The sequence below is a fragment of the Urtica dioica genome, chromosome 1 (assembly GCF_054948205.1).
Source record: "Urtica dioica subsp. dioica isolate 48M chromosome 1, U.dioica_male_clone48M_v1_H2, whole genome shotgun sequence".
In the NCBI taxonomy this organism is placed as follows: domain Eukaryota; kingdom Viridiplantae; phylum Streptophyta; class Magnoliopsida; order Rosales; family Urticaceae; genus Urtica; species Urtica dioica.
In genome coordinates this window covers 12,207,655-12,227,792 of record NC_142756.1, presented here as the reverse complement: position 1 = coordinate 12,227,792, position 20,138 = coordinate 12,207,655, and the positions used below count along the sequence as shown (strand labels likewise).

At 41.5% G+C, this 20,138-nt stretch overlaps 1 protein-coding gene and 1 pseudogene across 1 annotated transcript; both read right to left on the bottom strand.

The window, feature by feature from the left end:
* Positions 1 to 2,483: 2,483 nt before the first annotated feature.
* On the bottom strand, positions 2,484 to 4,236 carry LOC149407266 (anthocyanidin 3-O-glucosyltransferase 2-like). Its single transcript, XM_089612390.1, has one exon. The coding sequence runs from the start codon at positions 4,127 to 4,129 to the stop codon at positions 2,675 to 2,677; it is 1,455 nt and encodes a 484-aa protein (XP_089468516.1). The 5' UTR covers positions 4,130 to 4,236; the 3' UTR covers positions 2,484 to 2,674.
* A 1,471-nt stretch (positions 4,237 to 5,707) lies between these two features.
* On the bottom strand, positions 5,708 to 19,223 carry LOC149407265 (UDP-glycosyltransferase 71A16-like; annotated as a pseudogene).
* Positions 19,224 to 20,138: the final 915 nt, after the last annotated feature.

Sequence of the window (20,138 nt, the reverse complement as noted above, 5' to 3'; positions counted from 1 at the left end):
CGTGACGTGGAAGACATGTACTATTAGACGTTAATAATGATTATCTCTTTTCCGCCTCTGATCAGTAGGGCATTTCTGATCAATAAGGTGTGCGAGATTAAAAAAAATGTCTTTCAAGCAAGGTTTAAAATGCCGACGAAAATCATCGACTTTCGCCAATGCCGCCGCTGCCGGTGACCTAGCAACCTAAGAACACTACATTTTTCTTTTCGTCATTAGTTGTCGTTCGATTGTCATCGAAATGGCAAGTTGTTTTTCCGAACAACAATCGTCATTTTTTGTTTAACTCAAAATTTTAAAAATAAAAAAAAAACATCACATTTTCGGGAAATTCGCAAAAAAAAAAAAGAAAACCCTTTGCCTTATAATCAACGAAAAAGTAGAATGTTGATTTTTGAAAAAAAAAACTTAAAACTCATATCCAAATTGAGAATCGGAAAAAATTTAAAAAGTTTTAGACTTTCAATATAAATGGTGATTTGGTCTTTAATGGTGGTTTGAAGAGTTTTTTTAATTTTATATATATATATATATATATATATATATATATATATATATATATATATTAATATGAAGAAGACGAATAGAAGGAAGTGAGAGAGAGTAGGTTTTGACCGTTGGACTCCACCTTTAATTGTACATTTTTTTATCAGTAGTCAATAACTCAATATACAAGTAATAATAATAATAATAATTTGAAACAAAAACATAATAATAATAATAATAATAATAATAATAATAATAATAATAATAATAATAATAATAATAATAATATAAATGTATACATGAATCACAATGGTGTTCTTTTATATTTTGATCAGACGATGGTGTACTTTTATAATAGTTAATGATGTGAAAACCGACACGCAGATGTAAAATCGAATGGAAAAAATGTGAAAAAAGATAATTGATATGCCGTTTTCAAATGTCGTTTTTCATGGAAAATCGATACGTCGATGAAAAAACGAACGGAAATAATGTTGCAGAATATATTAAAAATAGATATAAATATACATATAATATTTCATCTTTATTTTGTATTTTTCTCCTTGTTTAAAATTTCAAAATGATTAAAAATAAATAAATATATAAATTTAAAGCATTTAAATTCAAAATAAAGTATTCGAGGGCAGTACATAATTTAATCTTTATTTTGTATTTTACATATATCATACAATAGATAATTGCAGTACCATTTGCCAGAATATTATTTCAACAAAAGCCGTGGCTTTTGTCTTTAAATAAAAAAACTAGTTTGATAAAAAGAAAATAAAATTTATATAACAAAATTCATAATATATTACTATATTTAATTCATAATATAAAACAATTTATTTTTATTTTTCTATAATTTTGTATATTGTATATTTGCTTAAAATTCATACACAAATTGTAATAAAATAATGTGTATAAAACATATCCCCACCGTATAGGGGTGAAACTGGATCGGTTCGGTTCGGTTTTTGACATTTTTAGTATCTGAATCCGAATTTTCGGTTTTTAAAAACTCGGTCCAGTATCCGGTCCAATTTAGTCTAAAACCGAAATTCGGTTATCCGAATATTCGGTTATCCGGTTTCTTAAATCCAGTATCCAGTCCAGTATCCAATTTTTAAAATTCGGTTATCCAGTTTGTAAAATTTCATATCCAGTTTAATATCCAGTTTTATAAAATGGATATCCAGTTTCTAAAATCCAAATCCGGTTTGTAAAAATTCAAAAAACGAGTACAAATGACTCTTATAAAGCTCCAAAATGACAAAACATAATCTAAAACTGAGTAAAAAAATAAAATTCAAAAGGACACTCGTCTCCAACTACATGCACATGTAAATATCATAATATAAAATTAAAATTACTACCCTAATGATCATAATAAACCATACAACAATTGAATATGTATGTTACCTTTATAGATCACATAATCAAGTTATAGTAGCAGTATGAGTTGATATATGAGAAGTTTGTTCTTCTATGACAACTTGACCATCATGTGTTAATAATAGTGACATAAATTTGTTTTAATATATATTTATTTTTAATTTAAAAAAATCGGTTAAATATCCGATATCCAGATTTTCCTAAAATCAAATCCGATATCCGGTCCAGTTTTGTAAACCGGATCGGTTATCCGAATCCGAATTTCGGTTAGCTGACGTGGCTCCAAATTTCGGTTTCGGTTCGGTTTGGATTTCGGTTTTATCCAATTTTCGGTTCGGTTTTGTACAGCCCTACCACCGTATGCTTGGCTTGGTTTGGTGACAAACTGTTTGGTGTAAGGTAATAAATTTATTATTATTTTCTCCCACTAGTGTTGCGACCGTCCATGCGCCGTGGTTACGAATTAATGTATGGTTGATTTTGTTGACCTTATTCGTATACTCTGTTTTTGTAAGGTTAGAAACACGTGAAAGTAGATCTCCAGTTTAATTTTTGAACTAATTGAGAGAACTAGGGAGAGAGAACATGGCAATCGACGGTCATCAGTCTCAATTTTTAGCCTTTTATTAGGACTATCTGATTTCTTTTATTTATTTTATAGTTACATGTATATAGCTATATAACAAATCCCACACGACAGATTCGTATATAGAAAAATATGAGTTTTACTATTTAACAAAACCGTCGTCTACAAATACAGACAATTATAGCCAAATATAAGCGTAGAAAATTCTCAATCCATTCCCTCAATGACCTCATTTATGACACGGGACAACGAAGCGTGGGAAGAGCCACCCTGAAGCAAAGCGTTCCTGCTCTTCTCGCTCATCTCCTTTACCTTCTTCCTTATGTCACTGTCCCTTTCCATCAGCTTTACTATTCCCTTTTCTATCTTCTCAGCCTTCACAACAGACTCTCCAGAAACATCCTCCAACTCCTTCTTTACGAGGATATCCCTCTTGTTGTCCATACATATCTCCACTGACAATCCGAACTCCTTCACCATCTCGAAGGCATTGAAATGCTGCTCCGCGTACAGAGGGAACGTCGCCACCGGGACCCCGAACCACAGGCTCTCCAGAACGGAGTTCCACCCGCAGTGCGACACGAACCCTCCCACCGCCACGTGGCCCAGCACCGCCACCTGTGGGGCCCACCCGACGACCTTCCCTATCCCGGCCGTCCGTTCCATGAATCCTTCCGGAAGCACCTCCGACGGATTCTCACAGTCGATGGGGGTCGGTGCGGCCATGTCGTCCTTCTCCCCGGGTCGGCGTAGGGACCACAGGAACCGGACCCCGGTGCGCTCGAGCGCGATCGCGATCTCTCTCACCTGGTCTGCACCAAAGCTTCCCATGCTCCCGAAGCACAGGAACACCACCGACGAGGCCGGCTGGCCGTCCAGCCACTCCATGATCTCCGCCGCCTTGTCGCTCACGGCCCATCTCCCGTGGCTCTCTCCGGGGATGAGGTTGATAAGCGGGCCCACAGGGTATGCCGGAGGAAAATCAGACGAAGATAAGGCCCGGAACATTCCTGGCTCGAGCTCCTCGAAAGAGTTAACCAAAACCCCCTTCGACCTCTTAATCCCTCTTCCGATGTCGTAAAACAAGTGAGCCCAGGCCTTGTCCAGGATAAGGGCGGGCAAAGCCGATTTCGGGACGGGGTTTGTGAAACCGGGCACGACGAGCTCGTCTTCGATCTCGGTGGTCTCTCCATAGGGGAGCAGATGGGTCGTCAGGCAGTGCAATCCGGCCCCGCACGTGTAGAACACGTAAGAGGGGACGCCGAGCTCGTTAGCCACGTCGATCATCGCCGTGCAAGCCATGTCCAACACGAACCCGGCCACCCTGGCCGAGCCGGACGAGGATATCTTTGCCACGGCGTCGCGAACGTGGTGCCTCTGGCTCTCGTAGAAGGTGCTGAGGAAGGTCAGGAAGTTCGTTCCAGCGGGGAGATCATCCTTTGGGAGGTCGACGAACTTGACGCGATCGGACGCGGTGGAACTCGAGAGAGACTCCGCGGAGGGGTTGCCACCGGACTCGTAGCCGTTGGGGAGCTTGGCAAGGAGCACGGTGACTGAAACGCGAGAGTCTGTCTTCACGAGGACCTTTGCCATCTCCACCGCCGGCACCAAGTGGCCGGCTGCGATTCCTGGGACTAAGATCAGTTCTACGGATGAGTCCATTTGTTTCTAATTATTGGAACTCTGTTTCTAATAATTCAAAGCCTCCATTTGCTTTTCTTTATAAAGAAATTAGTAAAGTTATTACTTATTACCACACCGGACCGCAACTTGCATTTTCTAGAGCCACAAAATCAGTTGACGTCATTGCTTTGACAATTCCTCTAAGTACTCACAGTCGAAGAATATTCGTCGAAGCTCATATACTATGTACTATAGATAAGTGTGGGTATTGACGTTGACGATTGACTCTGTTCAGATTTTACAAATCATGCCATACACGTCATGTTTATATTTTTCTTTATCATTTTCCAAGGGTATGGTCCTTCTGAGAAATTTCATACGAGTATACTTTTCAAGCGTCGTTATTATGCCAGCATTTCTCAATTGAAAGAAATTTATAACATATATAATGTTTTTTGGTGTAACATTTTTAAAATAGTGATTATTTTATATTTTTTTAAAATAATATTTTTTAAATAATAAATAGTTATTTTCTTATAAATTAAACTAAAATTAAATAGAGCCCAAATTAATAAATAAATTAAAAAAGCTGCAAACATCAAGAAAATAATTTCATATAACTTAAAAATGCTATTTTCGCAGTAAATTTTTTAAATATGTTACTCTTGCGAAAAAGTATATAAAAAAAAAACAACTATATGAAGCAATTACCACGAGCCCTCTATAATTAGGCATAATTTTTTTGCCAGAACATGCTTCCTTTATGACTATCCACATTTATATTAATGGAAGGTGTTTGGAAATCTCAATGTCCACTCTTAATCTATTTTTGGACTTTTTTAACGTTGACTGCTTTAAATTGTGTTTATTGGGTTAGAAACGACTAGTCGCTTCTAAAAGTATGACTCGCTTCTAAAAGTACTTTTCGCAGTAGTGTTTTTCAGATCTGGACACACTTTCTAAGATCGGGCTTCAACGTTATTCTTCTATCCAATCTCGGTAAAGCGTGAAGAATCTCGTTGATGACACATGGTTGTTAGTACATAATCGACTTGCTGCAATTTTTTTCGGTCCAATTTTTTTGTGAATGTGTGACATCAGTCTTAATAAGAAGAGTGGAAAATTAGCTAATCCATGACAAATTGACAATAAAATATTTGGTCCATACTTTTATTTTAATCAGCTTTTATTACATGATATGTTTTGACAGACAAAAATATTTATCACGCAAAAAACACTAAATTTCAAGCACAACAAATGCCGAGCACTTAGAAATTCATCGCAGGATGGTCTCTAAATATAAACGAATTCAATAAAAGAAAAAAAAAATTAAGGGTTATGAGTGAAATTTTTGGCGTGTGTTTTTTTTTTAAAAAAATTATTGATTTTATACATAATAAATAGATGAAGAAGGAAAAAAGAAAAGCTGTATTTTAAGTTTTTGTGATCTCAGTGTTGGTATAAATAAGTATATACAGCTATCTTAAAGATCACGGTCACTGTATATATATATGTATATATAGCTATATAAACCCCACGCAGTAGATTTGTATATAGAGACATATAAACATATACTGTAATTATAGCCAAAACAGATATAGAAAATTCTCAATCCATTCACTCCATGACCTCATTTATGAAACGGGACAGCGAAGTGTGGGAAGAGCCACCGTGAAGCAAAGCATTCCTGCTCTTCTCGCTTATCTCCTTTACCTTCTTCCTTACGTTACTCTCCCTTTCAATTAGCTTCACTATTCCCATCTCGATTTTCTCAGCCTTCACGACCCAATCTCCAGAAACACCCCTAAACCCTTCTTTACGATGATATCCCTCTCGTTTTCCATACATATCTCCACCGACAGTCCGAACTCCTTCACCATCTCGAAAGCGTTTAAATGCTGCTCCGCATAGAGCGGAAAAGTCGCCTTTGGAACTCCAAACCACACGCTTTCCAGCACAAAGTTCCACCCGCAGTGCGACACGAAGCCTCCCACCGCCACGTGGCCCAGCACCGCCGCCTATGGGGCCCACCCAATGACCTTCCCGGTCCCGGTCGTCCGTTCTCCTTCCGGAAGAACCTGATCAGATTCTCGTAGTCGGACGGGCACTAGGACAAAATACGTTATCCGGTGCGACGAATGTCGCACCTAAAAGTTTATTAGGTGCGACATTGGGTGCGACAGCGTCGCACCGGATAACCCGTCGCAGAAGTTATTGGGTGCGACATGTCGCACCTAATAAGTACCCCTTTAGGTGCGACACTTTCAGGTGCGACTAATCGCACCTAATGCCCAAGTTATTTTCCTGCCAAATTTTATAAAATTGGCGGGCAAATACATATCGGGTGCGACACTGTCGCACCTATTGCCGTTCGCGCCATGATATTCGGTGCGACATTGTCGCACCGAATATGTTTTTTAAATTAAAAAAAATACAAAATAAAAAAAGTAAATTAAAATTCATTTAAAATTAAATAAAAATTAATTAACAAAATTCTAAATGAATTAGAAATAATATTATGAAAATAGAATTCTTAATTAAAAATACAAATTCTTTCCAAAAAAAGCGAAAAAAATGAATTCCTAATTCTTTTTCTTATAAAACTTATCGATAGTAGAATTCCCTCTACCGAATAAGTTGCCAGAACTTCGAGAACCGCTTCCGCGTCCTCGTCCACCGCTGCCTGACGCGCTGCCGCTCGTTCCGCCGCTTCCGTAAGGACGGTCTCGCAAGTAATCCATAGAACCCGGCGTGGAACCTGGCGTCTGCTGATCCGTCCCACCTGGTTGCGATGCAGGCGGAGGTTGAGGAGTCGTGGGAGGCTGGTGGTGCTGCTGGCTGAGGAAGGCGATCTGTTGCCCCATCACTTGCAGCTCGGCTTGTTGGGCATCCATCTGAGCTCGCATCTCGGCAACCAGTGGATCGGTCTGAGATGACGAACTTGACGAGCCTCCATCTAGCGTTTGGGCAACACCCAACGATGACCTTGGGATCGAAGGCCCTAAACCGACTTCCCAGTCTCTGCGTACTCCCAAAACATCGCGCATCGCGTACGTCTCCGCATCTTCTTCGGAGATCACGACGTTTTGCTCCGCCGCTTGCCGCAAAATGTCTATCGTCTGGGCGGTGATTTGATCCTTCAAAATAAAACCACAAAAAACTTATCAGATAAGAAGAAATAAGTAATTAAATATAGTAAATAAAAAAAATTAACTTACGTATTGCGTCTTCGCGAAGTCCGTCGTCCACGATCCCTTAGCGTCCTGGTGTTTTTCTAACCATATCGCTAAAGCCGAGCCTATACTCCCATCTTCTCTTCGCTGTAATTTTTCAACATTAAAATATGAATCACATTTATATTGCATATTAATATTAAGAGACTTACGTTCCTCGAGCGATGACCAAAAAAACTAAGCGACCCTTGTCTCGCCTTCGTCTTCTTCATCTTCGAATTTTCCCGGTTGCGGAGAGATTTCGCCTGCAAGACATAAATACGTGAAGTTTAGTTTTAAGAAATTCGAATAACCATCGGAAGTTCAACTCATACCTTATGCTCCGGCGAGTTGAACGTCTCTATTGCTTTCAACCAGGCTTCCTGGTTATAGCCTTCGGGAGTTTCGTTTTTAGCGAGTTCCTTACTCCCGCAAAATGTCTTGAAGAAGAGCTGCGACAACCTCGACTCTGGCCACAGCACATCCTCTTCGCATCGCGAATGATAGCCATATCAATCTCGTTGCGAATAGGATCTGCAGGCACAAGCTCGCCACTCTCGGGATGTTCATAAACGAAGTGATACTCGTTATGAATCGAGTTCATAAGAGCCGCCACACTCTGCGCAGGCACATGGTTCCAGTCTGGGAGGTCGACTGGAATGATACTCTTGATCAGGTTTCCTAATCGGTTTTGGAACGTCTCGATCAACGGATTTTGCTCCCTGACGTCTTGGTAGAACGCCTGCGCATTCTGATCGTAGCGAACTGTGTTCGCTCCAGGGGTCCCAAGACCAGCTCTCGCAGAAACGACGCCAGTCGTTGGTCCTCGTTTCTTCCTCGGCATCTGCGGGGGGTCACGCTCTCCTCCTGATGGGTCCTGACCTGAAGTAGACATCATGCAAAATGAATTGTAGTTAGTATTTTTAATTACTATGTAATTAGTATTTGACGACTACGGTTATTACATTGTGTTAGTCATTCATCGTTGTCACTCGATGTAATGTTAGTATCGACATCAACATCGTCTCCCTCAAAAACGGCAAGCGCCTCATCTTCTTCATCCACTTCTTCATCATCTTCAACGACAGTAACAAGCTCGGCCGTAGCAGTTTCGTGTCGATGATTAAGACGGTCGATATTTGACAATTCTATTGTCAATGGAATCGATGCTGAAGTGGTCGGATCAACTTCAGGAATGTCCCATATCCCACGTTGATTGCATTCCTGAACGATTTCCCATTCGCGACCCTTAACGAGATCTTGGATGTAAAACACTTGCTTCGCTTGAGTCGCGAGTATAAACGGCTCTTCTGTAAACCACTATTTGGCGGTATACGAACTCGTTGATCCGGTGGTCTTATCAACGTGCACTATACGTCCTGCATTGTACTTGTCACCATAACATATGCATTTGAACAGTACGACACGACAGTTATGTGTATAGTTCAGCACGATTACGTTTTCCATTCGACCGTAAAAGTTGAAGTCGTTCACGGGCACACAAACACCGCTATTTTGGGTGATTCGTTGGTTATCACGACGACGAGTGATGAACTTCACGCCATTCATAAAGCAACTCGGATACTGATGAGTAATTTGCATGGATCCCGTAGACAATGCGTAAAGTTCTTCAGACACGTCGGAACCACTAACTTTCATGTCATAAATCTGGAATATGCAAATGAAGATGATGTCATTTGCAATTTAAGTAGCAATTTTAGTATGCTTTCAGCAAATGAATCCTTTCAGTTTACCTTTTTCGCAAACCAAATTTTGAATTCTTTTCTGTGCATTGCTTCGAGATCAGAATCTGCAGTTCCCGCTTCAGAGTTATTTTGTATAAGTTCCAAATGCTCATTGTTAACATTACGTAATTAGATGTAAATCAATGAGCTAGATTATGTACATATTTAAATGAAAGATTCCCTTACAGCAAATACGGATCGATTTCTGGACAATTGGTAAAAATGTACCACTCCGCCTTCTCTTTTTGGTCGTCGTCTAAAACTATCGGCTTCATCATCCCGTAAGGCACACAGTTTTCAGATCGGAAAACACTAAGTTCCCCCACTTGAACTTCATCGACAGTTTTCTTATCTTCGAGATACCTTGCAACAAATGTCAATGCCTCTTCTACAACGTACGCTTCCGCAATGGAGCCTTCGGGTCTAGCTCTATTTCTGACAAATTGTTTTAACGTTCCAAGGTATCTCTCAATTGGGTACATCCATCGCATATGCACCGGACCGCCACACAACGCTTCATTTGGTAGATGAATTGCCACGTGAACCATGATCGTGAAAAAAGTTGGCGGAAATATCATATCAAGCTTGCACAATATCTCAATGATTGAATCTTGCGCTTTTTCGAGATCGTCCACTCTTAGGGTTCTAGAACTGATCAACTTGAAAAAGTTGCAGAGCTCTGAGATCGTCTCTTGTATCGGTTTTGGCACAAAAGGCCGAATACCATCACCCAACAGCCTCTGCATGATCACGTGACAATCGTGCGACTTCAAACCTGTGAGCTTCTCGTCAGCAGTTACATTTTTCTTCAAATTTCCAGCGAGCCCGTCTGGGAATTTAACAGATTGGAGGAACTCGGTAAACCGGTGTCTCTGCTCAAGCGTTAACGTGTACGCTGCTGGCGGTTTGTACCACCCATTCCTTTGTTGTCTCAAGTGCAGAGAAGACTTGATTTTCAAGTCCATCAAGTCAAATCTCGACTTCTCCGTATCGTAGTTCTTCTTTTCCAAGCTGAGCATCGTCCCCAGAAGATTCTCGCACACGTTCTTCTCTATATGCATGACGTCCATGTTGTGTTTTAACTCCAATTCTGACCAGTAAGACAACTTATAGAAGATGCTCTTTTTGGTCCAATTCAATTCGCACTCAGCACGTTTTCGTTTACCGATATTCTTGCCGGTTGTCGCTAGGAAGACACACTAGTCAACTGATCGAGTATGTCTTGCGCAGTCAACTTGACAGGTTTCAGGCGCTTCTCGTGACGATTTACGTAGTGATCAGTGTTTTTCCTCAATCGGTGAGGCGTAGGCAAGAATCGACGATGGTCATAGTAGACAATCCTGTTTCTAATTTTCATAGATGGCGTCTCAATGTTGCACGTGGGGCAAGCAAGATACCCTTGGCCATTCTATCCAGACAAATACGATCGAGCCGGAAAGTCGTTTATCGTCCATAGAAGCGCGGCACGTAACCGAAACACTTCATCGTTCGTTCCGTCTCGCACTTGGAATCCATTATCCCACAATTCTTTCAGCTCTTCAACTAGTGGTTCTAAAAACACGTCCATGTCTTTTCCAGGTGAGCTCGGTCCAGGTATCAAAAGCGTTAGCATCAAGTACTCTTTTTTCATGCACAACCAAGGTGGCAAGTTGTACGCAGTTAGTACCACGGGCCACATACTATACGCTAGACTCATTTCCCCAAACGGGTTGAACCCATCAAAAGCTAGTCCCAGACGTACGTTACGAGGCTCTGCAGCGAAATTTGGGTATCTCTCATCTAGATTCTTCCACGTCGAACCATCTGCAGGATGTCGCAAAACACCTTCTTCTTTGACGCGATCTCATTCATGCCACTGCATCTCAAGCGACGTGTGTCAAGAAGCGTACAATCGCTTCAATCGATCTTTCAAGGGAAAGTATCGTCATATCTTTTGTGATACATTCTTCCCGGTTGGCTTCCATCTGCTCTCATTGCAAATTGGGCACACTTCAGCTTTCTCGAGATCTTTTCGAAATAACACACAATTGTTGATGCACGCGTCGATCATATCGTATCCCATGCCGAAACGCTTCAGCTACGCCTTTGCCTCGTAGTGTTTTTCCAGAATTCGGTTACCAATTGGGTGAGACTTCCTCAAAAGCTGCAACAATTCTGTAAACGACTTGTTCGTCCAATGGTTCGTGACTTTGATGTGCATCAACGAAACCAAGAACGACAAAGACGAAAACTCTTTGCACCTAGGGTACAATTCTGCTTCCAACTCAGCGAACAAATCTTCCACTTGCTCATCTGCACGCACTTCACTCGGAGTCGGATCCGTAAAATCGGCGAAGTCCTCGTGATCCATTATATCCTGGAGAGCATCGTGCAATCAAACGACTCCTCTTTGGTTAGTCTCGCTGGCATCTTCTACCATTCGACGTTCGCCGTGATGATACCATTCGGTGTATCCTGGGGTAAACCCCTTGTTCAAAAGGTGATTCTTTACGACCCCGATGTCCAGACATCTCACGTTATTGCAAGACTTAAAAGGACAACGATAATGACCGTTTTTGTTCGGAGTTTTCTTGCAACGCGGATAAACTCGTTAACCCCTGTTTTATATTGCAAACTCAACCGATTGTTCTCGGTAATCCAGTCCCTACTTGGAGTTGACATTCTTCTGAATGAGACGGGAAATTGGGAGATAAAAATGAATCGTTAGAATTCATTTTGTAAGAGTGAATTATTAGGAAATTGAGAGGTAAAATTGAGAGTGAATCGTTAATATTTGAAATTTAGAGTGAATTGTTATGAAATTGAGAGTGATGAATTTTTAGGAAATTGAGAGTGAACCGTTAATATTTGAAAGATTCGAGAGCGAATTTGTAAGAATGTAAGAGAATTTCTGAATGACATGTATTAATTTTGAAAAATGGTTAGAATTCGTTATTATATACAAATTCACTACTGATTTCATTAACGAGTTAACCACTTTCGACAAATTAGTTAATTCGTTAAATACTAAACTGAGTTTAAATTAAATTTAACATGTTACTAGTTCATTTTAAAATATATTCATATATATTACTAATTAATCTAACTAAAAAAAGTATTAGATTAATTAATTAACCAAATTTTCAACAAATTGCAATCAACTTAAACAAAACATGTTACAATTACATTAAATTACACTAAACATGTTACTAATTAATTTAATATATTACTTTAAACTTAATTAATCTAATCTAACATGTTACATATTATTAAAAAATTTGACAATTACTATACGTTACTATTTTCATCAAAGTTATATTTTCATCTAATCTAACATGTTACTATTTACATATATATTACTAATTAATCTAACTAAACATGTTACTAATTAATTAATTAATTAACTAAACGTGTTAACATCTAATCAAAGTTATATTTTCATATATATTACTAATTAATATATATGAAATAATCTAAAAATATTAAATAATGTAAAAATATTACTAATTACAAATAACTAACCTTTTCCGAGGCGACGACGAGGCAACGAGATACGACGCGGGGCTGCGAGTGACCAAGCTGCGGCGAGGTCGGGGACGGGTTGCGGCAAGTCGGGGACGAGCTGCGGCAACATACATCGTGAAATAAATTAATAAGAATACTCACAAGTCAAAACCAAATGTCACAAACATGCTAAGAATAGTAAATTACATAAGTATTAACATAACACAAAGCATGTGTGCAAGAGCACCAACCAAAACCATAAATAAAAATTATTATTATTTATTACTCATAACATCATATATGAGATTTTCCAAACAAATACAAAATTCATACAAATACAAAATTTTTTCCCCTCTTTGTTTTTCTTATTTTTCGAAATTTAAACCTCTCTCTTTTATTATGGGAAAAAAATGATGATGAAAGGAAAAAAAAAACAAAAAGAAAAACATTAAACCTCCACTGCAATTCAGCACGAGCTTGGTTCCGTCCGGGAGCTCTAGGCCGAGCTTTTCCAAGTCTCCAAAGGCGGGGCTGCGACTTGATCGGTGGTGCCTCGCAGGGGGCTGTCGGATTTGGGGGGCTCGGAGTTCAACAGGGGACAAATGGTTGTGCCTCGCAGGGGGCTGTCGGAGGAGACTCGGAGTTCAGCAGAGATGGTCACGGGCGGAGATGGTCGCGGACGGAGGGACGGGCCTGGTCGGAGAGAATGAGATTGAGAGAGAGAGAGGGTGAGACAGAGAGAGAGAGAGGGGCGTACCTTGGAGGACGGCGAGATTCACGTCGGAGAGGAGAGTGATAGGCCGAGTGGAGGCTGGTCGGCAGGGAGAGGGCCGAGGAGATGGCGGAGAGGAGGGATGGGTGCTGGTCACGGGCGGCGGGGCGGAGATGGTCGCGGACGGCGGGACGGGTCTGGTCGGAGAGAATGAGATTGAGAGAGAGAGGGTGAGAGAGAGAGAGAGAGAGGCGTACCTTGGAGGACGGCGAGATTCACGGCGGAGGAGACACAAGTACTCGCCGGAGATTCACGGCCGAGTGGAGGTTGGTCGGAGAGAGAGAAAGAGTGAGATTGAGAGAGATAGTTTTGAAAACTCGGGTAAGGAAGAAGGAGTCTCGGGTATTTATATTACCCTAAAACTATTGGGTGCGACATTGTCGCACCCAATACCCGTATTCGGTGCGACATGTCGCACCTAGTGTCGCACCGGATATGAAATCCGAAACCCAAAAAATTTCGGGGGAATATGGCTGACAACTTTAAATTTTAAAACTATTGGGTGCGACAACCGTCGCACCCATTGGTATTAGGTGCGACAAAGTCGCACCGAATGGCGTTAGGTGCGACAAAAAAATAGTAGGTGCGACAGTGTCGCACAGGATACCACTAAACACCAGCGAAATTTTTAGTCATCTGGCGGAGTATCCGGTGCGACATGTCGCACCTAATATGAGCTTAGGTGCGACTTTTAGGTGCGACATGTCGCACCTAATACCCTTCCGCACCCAATATGTTAATTTGTAGTAGTGGGGGTCTGTGAATATTTAGGGATTCAGAGAAAAAGGAAGTCTAAATAATGAATTGCATTGTAAAAGAATAGAATAATCTGGGTATATATAACTCTAATACATCAAAAAAGGAAATAAAGAAAAATGAAAATAATCATAAATACAATAATAATAATAATGACTAATATATTATTATATATACGCTAATATCCCCCCTTAAACTCATGATGCTATAGCAATAAGCATTGAGAGTTTGTCAACTAAGAAGCGGAAGCGCGAAGTGGAATGAGCCTTCGTGAATAAATCGGCAATCTGAAGTGAAGAGGGAACATATGGCAATGTGATTGTACCAAGCTGTAGATGATGACGGGTGTAATGACAATCAATCTCAATATGTTTGGTTCGCTCATGAAAGACCGAGTTACGAGCAATCTGAATGAAACTCTGATTATCACAGTATAACAGCGTAGGATGATGAAGAGTAACACCCAGATCAGCAAGTAACCAGCGTAACCAAACAATCTCACATGTAGTCGTAGCCATAGCACGATACTCAGCTTCAGTGGAAGAGTGAGAAATAACATCATGATTCTTGCTCTTCCAAGAGATGAGTACTGAATCTCCAAGGAAAACACAGAATCCAGTGGTGGACTTGCGATCCGTAAGATCACCAGCCCAATCAACATCAGAGTAAGCGCGCAACTCCAATGAAGACGAAGAGGGAAATAATAGACTTTGAAACTGAGTACCACGAAGATACCTAAGAATGCGCAGAACGACAACCCAATGAACTGTGGTAGGAGCAGTGACAAACTGACTGACAATATGAACAACATGTGCAATATCAGGACGAGTAACCGTGAGATAAACTAAACTTCCAAACATCGTGCGGTATAGACTGGGATCGGGAAAAAGAGACCCATCAGATGGAGAGTAGCGTGCATTGGTTTCAAGAGGAGTATCAACGATCCTGTTGTCAGTGAGACGAGCACGCTCAAAGAGATCTGATATATACTTTGACTGAGATAAAAGATGGCCCTTCGGAGAAAAAGCCACCTCTATACCCCGAAAGTAACGCAACGAACCCAGATCTTTCATAGCAAAGCACCGAGCCAAGTCAGACTTCAATGATTCAATCCCATCATAATCATCGTTGGTAATAATCATGTCATCAACATACAAGGAAAAGAGGATACGACCTATACTTGTATGCTTGACGAACAAAGCGGAATCGTGCTGACTAGGAATGAAACCAAGGGAGGTGATCACAGTGGAGAACTTCTCAAACCAAGCTCGGGGAGCTTGTTTGAGACCATAAAGAGCTTTGCGCAGCTCGCACACATGACCGGGCTGATGCGCGACACCAGGAGGGGGTGTCATGTAGACCTCCTCGTGAAGATCACCATACAAGAAGGCATTCTTCACATCCATCTAAGATATCTGCCAACGATGTACGAAAGCCACATCGATCAGAGTGCGGATCATCGTCATCTTTGCGACTGGTGCAAAAGTCTCTTCGTAATCCATACCATACTCCTGAGAATATCCTTTAGCAACAAGACGGGCCTTGTACCGCTCCACGGACCCATCTGATTTGGTCTTGATCTTATAGACCCAACGAGAACCGATGGCCCAATTTCCTAACGGAAATGGTACGAAGTCCCAAGTGTGGGTTTGATGTAGAGCAGTAAGTTCCTCAGCCATAGCAGTCTGCCAAAGGGGGTCAACAACAGCCTCTCTATAGGACAAAGGCTCAGACAAAGAGTGAAGAGACACGAGAAAGGAAACAAAAGAGGTAGAGTATGAAGAATAGGCTAAATCGGGAAGTTTAGTGGACTTACGAGGATGGGTGGAGTGACGCAGAGGAGGATGATCTGCAATCTCAAGTGATGGTTGAGCAGTCGTAGCTGGAGGGGTCAAAGGCGTGTGTGTCTCAGGAACCAAAGTATCAGTGTGTACAACCTCATCGGTATCAATATCAAAAGGATCAATGCGAATAAGATCATTTTGAGTCATGTTATGAGAACTAGCGGGAACAGAGAAGAAAAGAATATGCTCTAAAAACACAACATGACGAGAGACATACAATTTCTGACTGACCGGATCAAAACAACGATATCCCTTTTGACCAACACCATATCCCAAAAAGACACACAAAACAGACTTAGGAGACAATTTATCGCGCTCGACGTGAGGTCGGAGCACAAAACAAGTGGAACCAAAAACACGCAAAAAGGCAAAATCAGTGACTTTTCCAAACAACTTTTTGAAAAGGGGACAAACCTGAATTATGAGAGGTTGGGATTCTGTTTATGACATAGGCAGCAATATGGATAGCTTCCCCCAAAAAATACTAGGAACCTCGGCAGATAGGAGAAATGAGCGAGCGGTCTCGACAAGGTGACGATGTTTCCTTTCAGCTACACTGTTTTGTTGAGGTGTGCCAGTACATGAGGTTTGACGGATAGTCCCATCGGAAGCAGGTAACCGGGAAAAATCGTTAGAAGTATATTCACCCCCTAAATCACAACGAAAACATTTGATGACAGTAGAATGTTGTGTTTTTACGAGGGCTCTAAAGTCACGATAAATGCTCAAAAAATCAGATTCACGCTTCATTAAATAAACCCAAGTGTAACGAGTGAAATCATCAACAAATGAAACGTAGTATCTAGAACTACCCTTAGTAGACACGGGAGCAGGTCCCCACACATCAGAATGCACAAGATCAAACAGAGCAAGAGAAGACGAAGCACTTTTATGAAAAGGTAAAGCTGAAAATTTTGCAAGTTTACAACCACTACAATCAGAAATATCATGGGAGTTCAAATTTCCTAAAACTCATGCAGAAACCAAAAAACGCAAACGAGACGCTGAAACATGACCCAAATGAGAATGCTACAAATAAAAGTCAGACTATAAATGACTCAAATTAAAATAAGATAAATCCACACTAGAGACAGCCACATCTGTTACTTTAATTTCATCCAAGACATAGAGTCCCCCTTGCTTACGGCCTGTCCCAATCACCATCTGAGATCGCGGATCCTGAACACAACAAGATGAAGAAGAAAAAGTGACTACGAAACCAGAATCGGTCAATTGACTAACAGCCACAAGATTTAAAGCAAGACTAGAAATATAGTAGACATCAGAAATGAAAATATGAGATGTAACAACAGAACCAAAACCCTTTGATGGCATAGGGGTGCCATCGGCGGTCATAATGGGTATGGACGAGTGAGGGGACAAAGACACAAAAGATGAAAAATGAGGCGACATATGGTTGGAAGCACCTGAATCAAGTATCTAAATGGAGGATGGTATACTTGGGACTGACGATGAGGACAAACCTTTAGAGGAAGATGCTGACATGGCATGAGGCTGAGAGGCAAGGAACTGCTGGAACTGCTCAAACATGTACGGGTCCACAGATGGGGCAGCAACGTCATTGGCGGGTGGAGGTGTCCACGGAGGTGTCGGACGAGGTTCCCACGGAGCTGGTGCACGAGGTGCCCATGGAGCCGTCGGACGGGGTGCCCACGGAGCCGTCGGGCGAGACTGAGGCTGGGTTGGGCGTTGTTGCTACTGCTGCTGCGGTTGTGCTCTGTCCCTGCCTACCTTCGGACAATGAGCCTTTCAATGTTCATTCTCTTTATAGAAGGCATATTTATCCAGAGGGAGTGATGACCTGGGCGTACTACTAGCAGGAGAACGGTACGGGGCAGCATGGACAGCATGCACCGCGGGTGATGGACTCTCCTTGTCAATCTTGGACTTGAGATGAACCTCTTCGGGCAGCAGCTCATTGACCAAAGAATCAATAGAAGTAAGAAGACTACGATGAAGAATCGCACCACGCAATCCCTCAAAGTCGTCACGAAGGACCATCAGGAACTGAACCAATCGCTGCTCTTCACGCCAAGAGATGTAAGCCGCCATTGCCTTCAATTTAGTCGACTCAGTCAATGCCAACTAATCCCACAATGTTTACATGGTAGAATAGAACTCTTGAATACTCAAACCGTTTTTCCAAAGCGCACGAATATCCATCTCCAACTGATACTGTTTGGCAAAATTAGACTGAGTATAGAGTCTCTCCATATGTCCTCAGACCTCCTTCGCACTCTCGTACTTCGTCAACTGAGCACCGATCGAGTGGGTAATAGAATTGTTAATCCACGTGATAATTTTCGCATTGTCAGCCTCCCAAACATCAATCTAAGTTGCAAAATCTTCAGCCTTATCATCGGTAGGCTTACGACGCACACCCGTCACAGAACTCCACATCGATTTTCCACGCAAAAAATTCCTCATAACATAACTCCAATATAAGTAATTTTTGCCATCCAGTTGAACACCAATTGCCTGAAGGGAATCATCTCTACGACCCGCCATATTGAAAAACACAAATCTAAACACTCCAAAAAATGAAATCCAAACAAACAGAGAGAAACCCCAAAATCGAAATCCGAAAACGAAATCAACAACACATCCAAAACAACACCAAACCGACAAACAAGATAATCACTCAACCAATTACGACATCCAAATATCTAGAAAATGAGGCAAAAATACCAACGATACGGACGAAAAACGTAGGTCGACCCCCCAGCGAACTCCCCGCGGAGTTCGATCCGCGAACACCGTGCTTGTTATAGTATCTTTCTTCGATCAATTAACAAAAGCCATGAATGGAAAAGATGGCTCTGATACCATGAAGATCTAGAGATTAAGAGAAAAAGGAAGTCTGAATAATGAATTGCATTGTAAAGGAATATAATAGTCTGGGTATATATAACCCTAATACATCAAAAAGGGAAATAAAGAAAAAAGGGAAATAATCATAAATACAATAATAATAATAATGACTAATATATTATTATATATACGCTAATATGTAAAACCACACTGTCCTCCGCGGGTCGGCGTATGGACCACACACCCAAACCCCGGTGCACTCCAGAGCGGTCGCGATCTCTCTCATCTGGTCCCCGCCGAAGCATCTCATGCTCTCGAAGCAGAGGAACACCACCGACGAAGCGGGCCACCATCCAGCCACTCCACGATCTCCTCCGTCTTGTCGATCCCGGCCCACCTCCCGTGGCTGCTCTCTCCGGGGGACACGTTAATACGCGGGCCCATAGGGTATGCCGGAGGGAAATCAGAGGAGGACAAGGCCCAGAACATTCCTAACTCGAGCTCCTCGAATAAGTTAACCAAAACCCCCTTCGACCTCTTAATCCCTCTTCCGATGTCGTAAAAAAAGTGAGCTCAGGCCTTGTCCAGAACAAGGGTGCGCAAAGCCGATTTCGGGACGGGGTTTGTGAAACCGGGCCCGACGAGCTCGTCTTCAATCTCGGTGGTCTATTCATAGGGGAGCAGATGGGTTGTCAAGCAGTGCAATCTGGCCCCGCACGTGTAAAACACGTAAGAGGGGATGCCGAGCTCGTCAGCCACGTCGATCATCACCGTGCAAGCCATGTCCAATACGAACCCGGCCAATTTGGCCGAGCCGGACGATGATATCTTTGCCACGGCGTCGCGAACGTGGTGCCTCTGGCTCTCGTCATCTTCTTCCTATGGAAAAATGATTTTTATTTTATTTTTTTGCTTTGTATTTGTGTTTTTGGAATGCATTTTGCACTGTTGGTTTATATTTTTGAAGTTGGATTAGCCATCTTTCAGCCTTTTGTAATGGAATTCCTGTTAGACATAGGTTTATGCAGGTTTGAGACTCTCTTTCGAGGTCTTTTGGTCTTGGTTGTTCGGATTTGCGTATCAACCATAGAGGTTTTTGTCAAAGAGCCGTTGTTATGCTCGATTAGCTATGTGCATTGTTGGTTTTCCATTGTCGGATGCCACGCCCCGTTTAAACCCCAGGGTCGTTTTCATGTGTTCATATTAATGAGTTTGATTCAGTCCGAGATCATGTGTATCTTTGTACTGAGACTTTCAAAGTCTGCATTAGTGATTGTAATCACTTCTATCTAATGGAATTTTTGGTTATTCAAAAAAAGAAAAGAAAAAAACAACGTCGATTTAAGCCAACTGTATCATATCTTTGGAAAGTCACGCGCTTATTGAAAGTAATTGACAAGTGAA